A 14,771-nucleotide genomic window follows, 5' to 3' on the forward strand; every position below is an offset into this window, starting at 1 on the left:
TTTTTCCTCTCTGACTCAAATTCTCTCAACACTGGTTTCTTATTTTTCTCCCACCTTTACTTAATTTATTCTTGAAGTTTACAGAACACTGCTTTCAAAAAAGGACATGCTGTCAGAGCTTTTCCTTTTGCAACTCATCACAGCAGACGCAAGAAGCTTGAAGCGACATATATTCATACACAGGGCTGTTCTTCTGCTGGCAAAAGGAACACCTTGCATCCAGACATTGCGCCTTTCTTGACTTAAACAAAAACATGGAGGGCAATTGTTCCCTGGTGCATTTTCCATGACAACGGCCCAGAGTTAATTTGCCAACCAATCAATATCCTTTTTTCATGCTCCCCTTGAAATGTGGCAATCTTGCATCTGTCCTGATGAGTGCAAGATGAAAAGCTTCAACAGCGCATCTCTTTCTTTCTTTCTGTACTACCAAATGACTATTTTGCAGATTTCTAAGTGAAAAATACCTATAAATGTGTAATTAGAAGTCATATTTTCTCTCACAAATAAAGCCTTCTTTCACAATTTTCATTTTGAATGTTATCTCATTTAAGGTTTTAAAATTTATCCTCTCACTTTATTTCAATAGTCCCTCAAAGTCTTTGAACAGAAACCACTGAACGAGGAAACAATTCCCAGTACAGCTAAGTGGCTATTTGCATCCAGGAAAATTAGAAAATCTAAATGCACTTAAAGTGCAGAATTCAAATTCAGCTCACAGTAACAGCCTGAAGGTACAATTATCAACTCCTAGCCCAGATTTCTTGGGAACGCAGGAGGCCTTACCAGAAATAAGATTTTAAATTAGAAAAGAGCACAAATCTAATTGTTATTGTGAATTGTGCAATTTGTTGAATTTGTTTTACTTTGGTTACATCTGTTAAATTCAGCAAAAAAAAATGTGGTTACTTTAGAATAAAATGGTTGATGAAAGCATTTCGGGTATTTTCAGCGAAATGTAGTTGTACTGTGCAGGGACAAGTTTACATGGGGGCATTTTCCACCATAAAGGTGAACACAGGAATTTATGATGAAAAATGTCAAAATAGTGACTAGTTTCTCTTCATAATGACATACGTATATACAAATTTGAAGTAGGTCATTCGGCCTCTCAAGTCTGCTCAGCTATTTGGTATGGTCATGGCTGATCAGATTGCAGCCTCAGCTCTATTTTCCTGTCTATCCCTTATAATCTATGGCTCCCTTGTTAATCAAGAATACATCTAATGACAAGAAATGTCTAAAGAATGCGCTTGTAGAATGTTTATATGATAGTTTCTTGGAGCAGTCAGTAGTGAAACTGAGTAGGGATAAAGCTATCTTATATCTAGTATTATGTAATAAAGCAGGGTTAATTAGTAATGTCATAATAAAATATTCACTGGGAAATAGTGACCATAATATTTGCATGTTAAACTCGAACGTGACATATTCCAATTACAAACAAAAATGTTAAACGTCAACAAAGCCAATGACATAGGTGTGAGGGGAAAACTAGTTCCGGTTAATTGGATAAGTAGGAGGTAAATAAATAGAGGGAAATATTGAGTGAAATAATTCAAAATGTTCAACAAAATGTATTCCACTCTGAGACCATGATGTAGAATGAGCTTGGGTAGAGATAAGAAATAGCAACGGTAAGAAGTCACATGTGGGAGTAGTTTACAGTAACTACATTGTCGGATGGGGAATGCAGGAAGAAATAATGGGGGCTTGTAAAAAACGTACTGCAATAATCATGGGTGATTTCAATCCACATGTAGATTGGACAAATCAGATTGACAAAAGGTAGCCTGGACCATATGGAAATTTGCTCACGGCTCAGGTCATAATCTAGAGATCATCTTTGAGATCCTGCTTTTAATTTAGACCCTCGCTGTTCATACTCCCCAAGCTGAATGTCTCTCCAAGTCCTATCTATGCCATAGGTACGACAACTGGGATTCTCCCCACCCCTTCCTATCCTCCATCACCCCATCTGCACTGCAAGGTCCTCTCCTGCCCAAGCAGATGTTGTGACACCTGGCACAGGCCAGGCAACACAGCCATCTGGACTCTGCTCTTGGCAACAGAGAAGTGTCTACTCCTTTGACTATACTGTCCCTTACTTCCACTGCATTTCTACTTACTCCCTCCTTTGGAATGACTTCCTGTACTACAGTCTATGGTCAGTTCATTCAGCCACCCGCTCGCATCCATGCAAGCTGGAAAGCATGGCGGCACAGTTGTTAGTACTGCTGCCTCACAGTACCAGGGACCTTGCTGCATCCGGATGTGGGTGATCGTCTGTGTGGAGTTTACACGTCCTCCCTGGTGCATCACAGTATCTATAACTCAGCCTCCAGCTCTCAGACTGGAGCTGAAGCTCTGTAGACACTTACTGCAGTCGTGGTTGGTTTTGATCACACTGGAGGCCATGAGCTCCCACATACTGAGGGTGCAATAATCACCTGACCCAGTTATCCATATTTTGTTTTAATTAACTACCATTTTAATTTAATGATTCCCCTTCATCGATAATACTCCAGTGACCTATAATTATCCACGGCTTTGAAAATCCTTTCTAAAATAGGGCATCCAAAACAATATTGTATTCAAGACTACAACATAAGCTCTTAAAATTCTGGAGGGGCAGAACTGAAAAGCAAAGAAATGTGAAATTTGTATACCTTAGTTACATCATACTTTGGAGTGTTGGAACAGTTTCGGTCTCAGTCTTATAAAAAAATGGCATATAAGCACAGGGAAGGCTGCATAAAGATTTATTAGAATGACACGGAATCATGAACATTGAAGGTTGGATAGGTGGGGGTTTATTCTTTAGAAGAAAGACGACAGAGGCGATCAGATAGAATCTCCCTTAATTGGGCAAAAAGCAGCAGTGGCGCAATGGTGAGCACTGCTGCCTATCCTTTGTCCTTCTTTCATAAACGCCACCACAATTTCCCATAAGACCAATTTGCTATCAACTAATTTTGAAACTGTTTCATATTACAAAACCCAAGTTGCTCATAAATACCAGTAGACCTTGTGTCAACATTCATGGTGAACAATTAGGGGGTAATATCAGGGGGGAGGGAGAACATTAGCACTAATGATTTAATGGCTCAGTAAGGCAAATGAACTTTCTATGCATGTACTGGAATTTTACAGCTCTGCAATACTCGGAAGGTGAAGTACAGGTCAGCTGCACCTTGGGGGCAGCCCTAGGTTTTGGTAAATTAGGATATAGTACGCAAGGTTAATCATTACATTGAGTCACTCAGTATGGAGTGCTTTGAAGGGGGATGGGGAAACGCAGAATTAGGTTGGGGGTGCACAGAGGAGGTTGGAAAAGGATGAGGTTTAGCTGACTGATAGATTCTTGGTATCTGACAGTAGTGAGGAGAGTGGTAGTGATAGACCAGTGAAACAATAGAGGAGTTGGGGAAGATGATGAAAATCCCATGTCCAGCAACACTGGCTTGTGACGAAGGGTTCTCTGTAGAAATTCAATTTAGAGTTTTGAGGCTGGTTCCTGGGTGTGCATCAATTTTCGTCTGACAACGTGAACATGCTAATTACAAACAACAAAACATTGGTAGTAATTATAGCTTTCAAAGCATTTGAAAAATAAATGAGAAAGACAGTGCAAATCTGAACAACCAGTCATACTTACAATGTGTGTATTTTCTAATAGGTGATAAGCAAATGAGATAATTGGAAGGGGTTTGCTTCAAAATTTAGGTCTTTTAAAAGAAAAATGACCAATGACAAAAATTCTGCCCTAATACGCTTTTTGAACCTTAAGGCATTAGAGAGGGTGCAGAAAAGATTCACAAGAAAGTTTCAGGGCTGACAAACGTCAGTTAAATAGAAAGATTGGAGAAGTTGGGACTGTTGTGTAAGGCTGAGGAAATAAGGTTCAGACAGGGCGCTGGAGGGATACAAGATAGCCAGGAGGGAACTGAAGAAAGGGATTAGGAGAGCTAAGAGAGAGCATGAAAAATCTTTGGCAGGTAGGATCAAGGAAAACCCCAAGGCCTTTTACGCATATGTGAGAAATATGAGAATGACTAGAGCGAGGGTAGGTCCGATCAAGGACAGTAGTGGGAGATTGTGTATAGAGTCTGAAGAGATAGGAGAGATCTTGAACGAGTACTTTTCTTCAGTATTTACAAACGAGAGGGGCCATATTGTTGGAGAGGACAGTGTGAAACAGACTGGTAAGCTCGAGGAGATACTTGTTAGGAAGGAAGATGTGAAGGATCAGTTCTGGGTCCTCTGCTGTTTGTGATTTTCATTAATGACTTGGATGAGGGAGTTGAAGGGTGGGTCAGTAAATTTGCAGATGATACGAAGATTGGTGGAGTTGTGGATAGTGAGGAGGGCTGTTGTTGGCTGCAAAGAGACATAGATAGGGTGCAGGGCTGGGCTGAGAAGTGGCAGATGGAGTTTAACCCTGACAAGTGTGAGGTTGTCCATTTTTCAAGGACAAATATGAATGCGGAATACAGGGTTAACGGAAGGGTTCTTGGCAATGTAGAGGAGCAGAGAGATCTTGGGGTCTATGTTCATAGATCTTTGACAGTTGCCACTCAAGTGGATAGAGCTGTGAAGAAGGCCTATGGTGTGCTAGCGTTCATTAGCAGAGGGATTGGAATTAAGAGCCGTGAGGTGATGATGCAGCTGTACAAAACCTTGGTACGGCCACATTTGGATACTGTGTGCAGTTCTGGTCACCTCATTTTAGGAAGGATGTGGAAGCTTTGGAAAAGGTGCAAAGGAGATTTACCAGGATGTTGCCTGGAATGGAGAGTAGGTCTTACGAGGAAAGGTTGAGTGTGCTAGGCCTTTTCTCATTAGAACGGAGAAGGATGAGGGGCGACTTGATAGAGGTTTATAAGATGATCAGGGGATTAGATAGAGTAGACAGTCAGAGTCGGGTGGAACAAACCATTACAAGGGGACATAAATTTAAGGTAAATGGTGGAAGATACAGGGGGGATGTCAGAGGTAGGTTCTTTACCCAGAGAGTAGTGGGGGCATGGAATGCACTGCCTGTCGAAGTAGTTGAGTCGGAAACGTTAGGGACCTTCAAGCGGCTATTGGATAGGTACATGGATTATGGTAGAATAATGGAGTGTAGATTAATTTGTTCTTAAGGGCAGCACGGTAGCATTGTGGATAGCACAATTGCTTCTCAGCTCCAGGGTCCCAGGTTCGATTTTGGCTTGGGTCACTGTGTGTGGAGTCTGCACATCCTCCCCGTGTGTGCGTGGGTTTCCTCTGGGTGCTCCGGTTTCCTCCCACAGTCCAAAGATGTGCAGGTTGGGTGGATTGGCCATGATAAATTGCCCTTTGTGTCCAAAATTCTATGATCAATGATTAACCTAGGACAAAAGTTCGGCACAACATCGTGGGCCGAAGGGCCTGTTCTGTGCTGTATTTCTCTATGTTCTATGTTGTCCTTGGAGAATAGAATGGTGAGGAGGTTTGAGAGAGGTAATCAAAATCATGAGGGGCCTATTGAGTTGTAAAAAAATTGATGAGTGACTTCCTAACGGCCATACCTCTCCCTACCAGGGTAGGTAGGGAGAAACTGTTCGCATTGGTGGAAGGATTGAAAACAAGAGAGCCCAGATTCAAGATGACTGGCAAGGTGAAGAAAAACCTTTTCGTGTAATGAGTGGTTTGGATCTGGAATGCACTGCCTCAGTGTAGAAGCAGGGTCAATAGAAGCTTTCAAAAGGGTATTGAATCATTATCCGAGAAGCAAAATTTTGCAGGACTAAAGGAGAAAGGGCAGGCGACTGACATTAAGTGAATTGGTTTGGGGGGGGGGGGGGGGGGGGGGGGGTTAAATGGCCACTTTCTGTGTTGTAACCATTTTATGATTCTAAAAATTGCCTAAATAACCCACTGGTGTGCAAGTAGCATTTGCTGATATAATTTCAATTTGGCATTCTGATGAAGATTTATACATAGCAGGCAACAACATCAAAAGCAGTCTATTCAAACAGTGTAAACCAGCAAATACGAAACAGGCAAGAATAATGCAACGTTTGAGGGGCTGAATATCCAGGACTTTAAAGATGTTGGTGATGTACAGATCTTAGTTTGGGTATATAAAGGGATATGGGTACAAGGAGACATATGTAATTAAGATTATTGCACGTGGGGCGCACAGATACCAACACAGACTCGTTAGGCCGAACAATTTGTTTCCATATTATAATTTCTATTTAATTCTATGTTATTTTTACAAGTTTCTTAACATAGTGTTTAAATAAACTCATCCAATTATTGTTTCTTCCATTACCTTCTTAATGTCTTCTATACATTTGATGATATAACTTCGCTTGATTTGCTCCTTTACTGCATATGCTTCGCTAAGTATGGTGAGATGTTCTTCCAGTGCCTGCTGGACCAAATTAGTGGGCAATGCTGGTAAATGGGCAAGTTCCCAAAGCACCTCCAGTACCTGGGGAAAGAGGGTGGCGGGAGAGAAGGAAATAAATAAAGAGGGAAAGTTTCTTTCAATAAAGTCAACACAAATTTATTTTATTCCAGAATCACTGACTCATTTGCAAGTTCTCATCAGACCTGCTATAATGATTCTTACCTTTCCTGTGGTATTCTCAGAACGAGCTTCTCGGCCAATTTTTCCTATAAGGCTAAGTAGTTTTTGTCGAATTCGGTCACTCTCAATCTCCCAACTCTAAAAAGGAACAGAAAAGGTGAAAGGTGAAAAACAGAATTCTTCTATCACGGATCAAACATTCTTCATACTTTGAGGAGATCTGTAGGGTTATTTTTCACTACATGTGTTATTGGCGTACAAATTTTGTGCAATTCACAGCAAGTACAATACCCCAGTCGAATGGAACCAAACCAGCAATGCAAAGTTGCCATAGCAAAACAGCAGACATAAAACAAGGTATGAGAACGGAAATAAATTTGTTCTGTTGGAAGGGCAAAGACCTGAAAGTCTCTTTCCTTCTGCACAGATGTTTAGACATGCTGATCATGTCCAGCATTTTCTGTTTTTGTCATTCCACTCAGCCTCTAATATAATTTTTTTTTATATAACAGACAAGGTCATTTCCAGACACCTCCTTGCATTATTATTCACCAGAAATCCCCCCCCCCCCCTCAACTCTCTAACCCCTTCTCCTTCTGGAAAAAATAGTGTCTTCCCCAATTTTACACTCCAGCTGTCAACTGCTGAGCACCTGTTCCACCATCTGGCATACATTTGCAGCTCTCAGTTTAATTAGTCAGAAATCTATTTCTTTGCCACATAGGTTTGAGATAATTCAAAGAAAAATTGAGAAATTGCTTACTCAAAGATGATGCTCTCTGTCAGCCTATGTAATTTTCCTGTAGCATTATCAGAATATGGACATGCATACATGCCTTCATAACCTCTAGACTCAACTATTCCAATAAACTCCTGGCTTTCTCCCCCACATTCTACTCTCTGTAAACATGGGAACACCCAGGATTCTGCTAGCTGTGTCTTACCTCACAGCAAGTCTTATGTTCGCTGATTTACATCAGTTTTCAGTCAAATCAAAATTCCCATACTTGCTTTCAACCCCTCCATGGTCTTGCCCCCCACACCCATCTCAGTAATCTCTTCCTTTCCCATAACCCTCCAAGATATCAGCACTTTAATTGTAGCCACCTGCAAAATTGCAATTGCTCCAAATTAGTGAATGTGCTTTCAGTTGCCTAAGCCCCAAGTATTGGAATACCTCTAGAATCGGCACACTGCTCCGCCCCCCTACCACGCTTTCCTCCCATAAGCCATTGATTTAAATCCAAACTTTTGCCTATCTGATCAAATTTTCCGATATGGTTCGATGTCATACTTTGTCTAATAATGCGCTTGTGCAGTGCCTTGGAATGTTTTGTTGCATTAAAATGCTACATAAATATAAGTAGCTGTAGTAATATGGCCGTTAGGAAGTCACTCATTAATTTTTTAACAACTCAAAAGAAAATTATATAATATATATGGCCCCGGGGAGATACTCAGGGAGTCCGGTAGTAATAGCTTTGTTGAGAATTTGGAGGCAGTTTCGACAGCACTTCGGGTTGAGGGCAGGGTCAAGGGAAATGCCGATTCGGGGAAGCCATAGATTTGAGCCAGGAAAGTGGGATGGAAATTTTCAGAGATGGGAGGAGAAAGGAATTAGGGCATGAAAAGATTTGTTTCTTGGGGGCCGTTTTGCAGGATTGAAGGAGCTGGAAGTGAAGTATGGGCTGGAGCAGAGGAAAATATTTAGATACATGCAGGTCCGAGACTTTGCCAGAAAGGAGATACAGAGCTTCCCAGTAGAGCCGGCTTACACATTGCTGGAGGAGGCGCTGACGACAGGGGGACTGGGGAATTTACATACATAGAATTTACAGTGCAGGAGGAGGCCATTTGGCCCATCGAGTCTGCACCGGCTCCTGGAAAGAGCACCATACCCAAGGTTAACACATCCACCCTATCCCCATAAACCAGTAACCCCACCCAACACTAAGGGCAATTTTGGACACTAAGGGCAATTTATCATGGCCAATCCACCTAACCTGCATATCTTTGGACTGTGGGAGGAAACCGGAGCACCCGGAGGAAACCCATGCACACACGGGGAGGATGTGCAGACTCCGCACAGACAGTGACCCAAGCCGGAATCGAACCTGGGACCCTGGAGCTGTGAAGCGATTGTGCTATCCACAATGCTACCGTGCTGCCCATAAAGAAGGGGGTAGTAAAGGCGGTTAACGGGGCTATTTTGGAGGAGGAGAAGGAGTCGCTAGAAGGAATCAAGGCAAAGTGAGAGGAAGAGTTAGGAGAGGGTATGGAGGAGGGGTTCTGGCGCGAGATGCTCTGGAGGGTGAACGCCTCCACCTCATGTGCGAGGTTGGGGCTGATACAGCTGATGGTGTTGTATAGAGCACACCTTACAAGGGTGAGGATGAGCCGGCTCTTTGAGGGGGTAGAAGATGTATGTGAACGATCGGGGTGTCAGGCCAGCTGGGGTTGGAAACGGGTGCGGAGGCAGATGTTGTAGCCTTTGCCTTGTTGATCGCCCGAAGGCAGATCCTGTTAGAGTGGAGATAAACCTGGCGTGGCAGAGGGACCTGCTGGAATTCTTGACGCTTGAAAAGGTCAAATTTGAACTGAGGGGAAGGATGGAGGGGTTCTACAATTCATGGGCGTTATTCATTATGCACTTTCGAGAATTGGATCATATCGTACATATGGGGGGTTGGGGGCTGGGAGGGTTGGGGGGAGAAGGACTGTATGTGTTAATGGTGACTATGGGCGATTCCGGATTCCTCTTTGTCATTTGTTTTTGTTAATATGCGGGCTAATGTTTGGGGGTTTGGTGGGAGGATAGGATCATTGTTATTGATATGGAGATTGACATTACCTTTGTTACTGATTATTGTTTATTGTTGGGTGCAAATTTGGGAGAAAATGTAAAAAAGGTGAATAAAAAAATATTTTTTAAAAAATGTACTCCTATTCTGAAATTCAGCCAAATAGAATTAGAAGGACAAAAGTGAAAAGGGAATATTTTCTTTTTAAATTGTGAGTACTCAATTCCTTTTTTTCCAATTAAGGGGTAATTTATCGTGGTCAATTCACCTACCCTGCACATCTTTTTGGGTTGTGGGGATGAGACCCACAGAGACACGGGGAGAATGTGCAAACGCCACACATACAGTGACCCGAGGCCAGGATAGAATCCGGGTCCTCGGTGCCCTGAGGCAGCAGTGCTAACCACTGCGCCATCGTGCTGCCCTGTGAAAAGGGAATGTAACTGAACATTAAAGTCTCAACAAATTTCCAAAACCAATTAAGTCTATTATAAACTTTCATTCTGAATCCTTGTTACGATGTATTTATCCAGCACAAATTAATAGATGTAATTCCACAGGAGCTAGAGCATGGTACCTTATAGTACCTTATAGCACCATGGCAGTAAATGAAGCAGATGGCCATGTCGAACTTTCTTGCACAACTCTTAGCCATGTAAATTGTCGATGCTGGGGGTGGAGTCAAAGTAACTTAGGAACATAGCCCTTAATTCAACTCATTGACTGTTTATGGAGTAGCATAAGCAGAATCTTGGGATCAGATTGTTTTCACATCCTCTGAGCTGATCATAACAAAAGTCCCTCATCACTTCTACCATACTGTCAAATCTCTTCTATATCCTTTCTAAGGCCTTTACATCTTTCCTCAAGTGTAGTGCCCAGGAGACTTCTGGTTGTGGCTATGCGGAGCTAAGCCACACGTTTGGCAGCTCCCGCTTTAAAAGGACTTGTGGGCTCTTTTAAGGGCCCCAAACGGCGCTGATTCGACGATTCCCGGTGGATAAAGGGGTCTGGAACAAAACCCCCCGGGATTTATGGTTCGGACTCGAAGTGGGGCGAGGAGAAAAACGGCAGCAGCTCCCCTGGAAAAGCGGGGGAAGGTGGACAAAATGGCGGCCGGTGGAGCCCCTGAGGAGTGGAGGCAGTGGGCTGAGGAGCAGCAGGCGGCCCTTCTGTGCTATTTCACGGAGCTGAAAGGGGAGTTGTTGGAATCCCTGAAGGTGACGACGAGTAAGCTGCTGGAGACCCAGACAACCCAGGGTGCAGCAATACTTGAGTTGCAGCAGCAGGCCTCTGAGCGCGAGGAGGTGGTTTCAGCCCTCGTGGGGAAGGTGGAGATACACGAGGCACTTCATAAAAAGTGGCAAGATCGGTTCGAGGAGATGGAGCTTCGGTCACGGAGGAAGAACCTGCGGATCCTGGGCCTCGAGGAGGGGCTGGAGGGGTCGGACCTGCCGGTCTATGTGGCCGTGATGTTGAACTCGCTGGTGGGGGCAGGATCCTTCCATCTGCCCCTGGAGCTAGAGGGGGCCCATAGAGTGCTGGCCAGGCGGCCTAAGGCGAATGAACCCCCGCGGGCGGTGCTGGTGCGGTTCCATCGGTTCAGTGACCGGGAGTGTGTTCTCCGATGGGCCAAGAAGGTGAGGAGTAGTAAGTGGGAGAATTCGGTAGTGCGTATCTACCAGGACTGGAGTGCGGAGGTGGCCAAGCGGAGAGCCGGGTTTAACCGGATGAAGGCGGTGCTCTATGGAAAGCAGGTGAAGTTCGGAATGTTGCCGCCTGCGCGCCTGTGGGTCACCTACAAGGACCGGCATCACTACTTTAGTCCCCGGAGGAAGCGTGGGCCTTGGTGCAGGCTGAAAAGCTGGACTTGAACTAGAGATTGGGGGCTGTGGGAGTTTTTCTATTCTATTCATGTATCATTGTTTATGCTGTAGCGGGTTATTCTGTTTGTTTTTATTTTTTCTCTCGCTTTCGGACGATGTGGGTTATGGTTCTGAGTTCTAAGGGGGGTACTGGGGTTTGTGGTTGATCTGTGTCTTTGTTTGTACAGAGTTGGTGGTTGGGTTGGGACTGCGGTTTGGGAGCTGCATTGGTGGGGTGGGGCAGTGTGAAAGCGCAGGCTTTTCTCTGGTTTCCCGCGCTGCGGGACGAGGGGGTGGAGCTGGTGGCGAGGGGCGGGGTTACTAGGCCGGGTTTCCCGCGCTGAAGCGGTGCCCAGGAGCTGATGCAGGGGAGATGGGGGGGACCTCATATCGGGAGGGGCCGGAGTTAGAGCGGGAGCTGCCGGGGTCAGCAGGCTCACGGGAGTACAGTGGAGAGAGAGTCGCGGTTAGGAGGGGTCCTAGCAGGGGGGGGGGGGGGGGAAGAGAGAAATACCGGGTTGCTGCTGGATTAGCCAGGGAGGAGTTTGGGGGGAGTCGGGTGAGGTTCTGTCGCCGGGGGAAACGGGCAAAGGGGTGATGGCCAGGGGCGAGCAGTCGATGGGTTATTGGTAGTCGACGGGGAGGGGGGCGGGGTGCCCCCTGATCCGGCTGATTACGTGGAACATGAGGGGGTTTAATGGGCCGGTTAAGCGGGCCCGGGTGTTTTCGCATCTGAAGGGGCTGAAGGCGGACGTGGCCATGCTCTCGGAGACCCACCTGAAGGTGGAGGACCAGGTCCTTCTGAGGAAGGGGTGGGTGAGGCAGGTTTTCCACTCAGGGCTCGACTCGAAGAACCGGGGGGTGGCGATCCTGGTGGGGAAGAGGGTGGCGTTTGAGGCGTCTGAGGTTGTGGCTGATAGTGGCGGCAGATATGTGATGGTGTGCAGTAAGCTGCAGGGGGAAGAGGGTGGCGTTGGTTAATGTGTTGCCCCAAATTGGGATGATGCTGGTTTCATGAGGCGTATGTGGGGCCGCATTCCTGGCCTGGAGGTGGGGGGCTTGATCATGGGGGGGGGGGAACTCCAATACGGTGCTGGATCCCCTACTGGATCGTTCTAGTTCAAGGACAGGCAGGAGGCCAGCGGCGGCCAAGGTATTGAGGGGGTTTATGGACCAGAGGGGAGGAGTGGACCCCTGGAGGTTCGGGAGACCGTGGGCTCGGGAGTACTCCTTTTTCTCCCATGTGCACAGGGTTTATTCCCGCATTGATTTCTTTGTTTTGAGCAGGGGGCTGGTCCCGAGGGTGGAGGAGGCCGAATATTCGGCTATCGCGATTTCGGACCATGCTCCGCATTGGGTAGATCTGGAGATGGCGGGACCAGCGCCCGCTTTGGCGTCTGGACGTGGGGTTGTTGGCTGATGAGGTGTGTAGGAGGGTTTGGGGATGTATCGAGAGGTACCTCGAGGACAATGATACTGGGGAGGTCCAGGTGGGGATGGTGTGGGAGGCTCTGAAGGCAGTGATTAGTGGGGAGCTGATCTCCATCCGAGCCCATAGGGAGAAGAGGGAGAGACTGGTGGAGGAGCTGTTGAGTGTGGATAGGAGGTACGCGGAGGCCCCGGAGGAGGGATTGCTGGGGGAACGGCGTAGCTTGCAGGCCAAGTTTGATTTATTGACCACCAGAAAGGCGGAGACACAGTGGAGGAAGGCGCAGGGAGCGGTCTATGAGTATGGAGAGAAGGCGAGCAGGATGCTGGAGCACAAGCTGCGTAAGCGGGACGCGGCTAGAGAGATTGGTGGAGTGAAGGATAGAGATGGGAATGTGGTGCGGCAGGGGGCAGAGGTCAATGAGGTCTTTAGGGACTTCTATAGGGAACTGTACCGGTTGGAGCCGCTGGCGGTGGGAGGGGGAATGGAGAATTTTTTGGACAGGCTCAGATTTCCAAGGGTGCAGGAGGAGCAGGTGGAGGGAATGGGGGCGCCGATCAAGTTGGAGTAGCTGGCCAGTGGGATTGGTCACAAGCAGTCGGGGAAGGCGCCGGGACCGGATGGGTTCCCGGTTGAATTTTATAAGAAATATGCGGACCTGCTGGGCCCCCTGTTGGTCAGGACCTTTAACGAGGCATGGGAGGGGGGTGTTCTGCCCACGACGATGTCTCGGGCACTAATCTCCCTGATCCTGAAGCGTGATAAGGACCCCTTGCAGTGCGGTTCATAGAGGCCGATTTCACTGCTGAATGTAGACGCCAAGTTGCTGGCGAAGATCTTGGCCACTAGAATAGAGGACTGTGTGCCGGGGGTGATACATGAAGATCAGATGGGTTTTGTGAAGGGGAGGCAGCTGAACGCTAACGTGCGAAGGCTGCTAAATGTGATAATGATGCCGGCAGCAGAAGGAGAGGCGGAGATTGTGGTGGCATTGGATGCGGAGAAGGCCTTTGACAGGGTTGAGTGGGGGTACTTGTGGGAGGTGTTGGAGAGGTTCAGGTTTGGGGTGGGGTTTATTAAATGGGTGAGGTTGCTGTACGAGGCCCCGATGGCTAGTGTAGCGACAAATGGGAGGAGGTCCGAGTACTTCAGGCTCCACTGTGGGACGAGGCAGGGGTGCCCCCTGTCCCCCTTGCTTTTTGCGCTGGCAATAGAGCCTCTTGCTATGGCTCTCAGGGAGTCGAGGGGGTGGAGGGGTTTGGTGCGAGGTGGGGAGGAGCACCGAGTGTCGCTGTATGCGGACGACTTGCTGTTGTATGAAGCAGACCCGGTGGGGGGAATGCCGGAGGTGATGGAGATTCGTGCTGAGTTCGGGAGTTTCTCGGGATATAAATTGAACCTGGGCAAGAGTGGGCTGTTTGTCGTACACCCGGGAGATCAGGAGGAGGGGATTGGTAGGCTCCCGCTAAATAGGGCAGTGAGGAGATTTAGGTACCTGGGGGTTCAGGTGGCTGGAGCTGGGGGACTCTGCACAAGCTCAATTTTACTAGGTTGGTGGAGCAGATGGAGGAGGAATTTAAAAGGTGGGACATGCTGCCATTGTCATTGGCGGGTAGAGTACATCCGTTAAAGTGACGGTGCTCCTGAGGTTTTTGTTTTTGTTTCAGTGCCTCCCCATTTTCGTTCCAAGGGCCTTTTTTAGGAGGATGAACAGCAGCATTCTGGGATTTGTTTGGGCGAATGGGACTCCAAGGGTAAGGAGGGTCTTTTTGGAGCGGGGCAGGGATAGAGGGGGGCTGGCGCTGCCCAACCTCTCTGGGTACTATTGGGCGGCTAATGTCTCGATGGTACGCAAGTGGGTAATGGAGGGGGCAGCATGGAAAGGATGGAGATGGCATCCTGTGGAGGCACGAGTCTGAAGGCACGGGTAACGGCTCCATTGCCGCTCCCTCCAATGAGGTATACCACAAGCCCGGTGGTGGCGGCCACCCTCAAAATGTGGGGGCAGCGGAGGCGACACAGGGGGAAATGGGGGGCTCGGTGGAGGCCCCGCTGCGGGGGAACCACCGGTTTGTCCCAGGAAACATGGATGGCGGGTTCCTGGGGTGGCACAG

The 14,771-nt window shown here is 47.2% G+C and overlaps 1 protein-coding gene across 3 annotated transcripts in view; it reads right to left on the reverse strand.

Annotated features, from left to right (window-relative positions):
* The window catches only part of usp24 (ubiquitin specific peptidase 24), a 200,945-nt gene that overhangs the window by 122,955 nt on the left and 63,219 nt on the right, over window positions 1–14,771 (reverse strand). For all 3 annotated transcript variants that reach the window (XR_005460306.1, XM_038794055.1, XM_038794056.1), the window contains exons 14-15: window positions 6,605–6,700; window positions 6,302–6,463 (exon numbers count right to left, since the gene is read on the reverse strand). Coding sequence is in view for 2 of the 3 variants with exons in the window: in XM_038794055.1 (XP_038649983.1) it covers window positions 6,302–6,463; window positions 6,605–6,700 (258 nt within the window). In the remaining variant the exon portion in view is untranslated. The remainder of the gene's footprint in view (window positions 1–6,301; window positions 6,464–6,604; window positions 6,701–14,771) is intronic.

Source organism: Scyliorhinus canicula, chromosome 4 (assembly GCF_902713615.1).
Source record: "Scyliorhinus canicula chromosome 4, sScyCan1.1, whole genome shotgun sequence".
Lineage (NCBI taxonomy): Eukaryota > Metazoa > Chordata > Chondrichthyes > Carcharhiniformes > Scyliorhinidae > Scyliorhinus > Scyliorhinus canicula.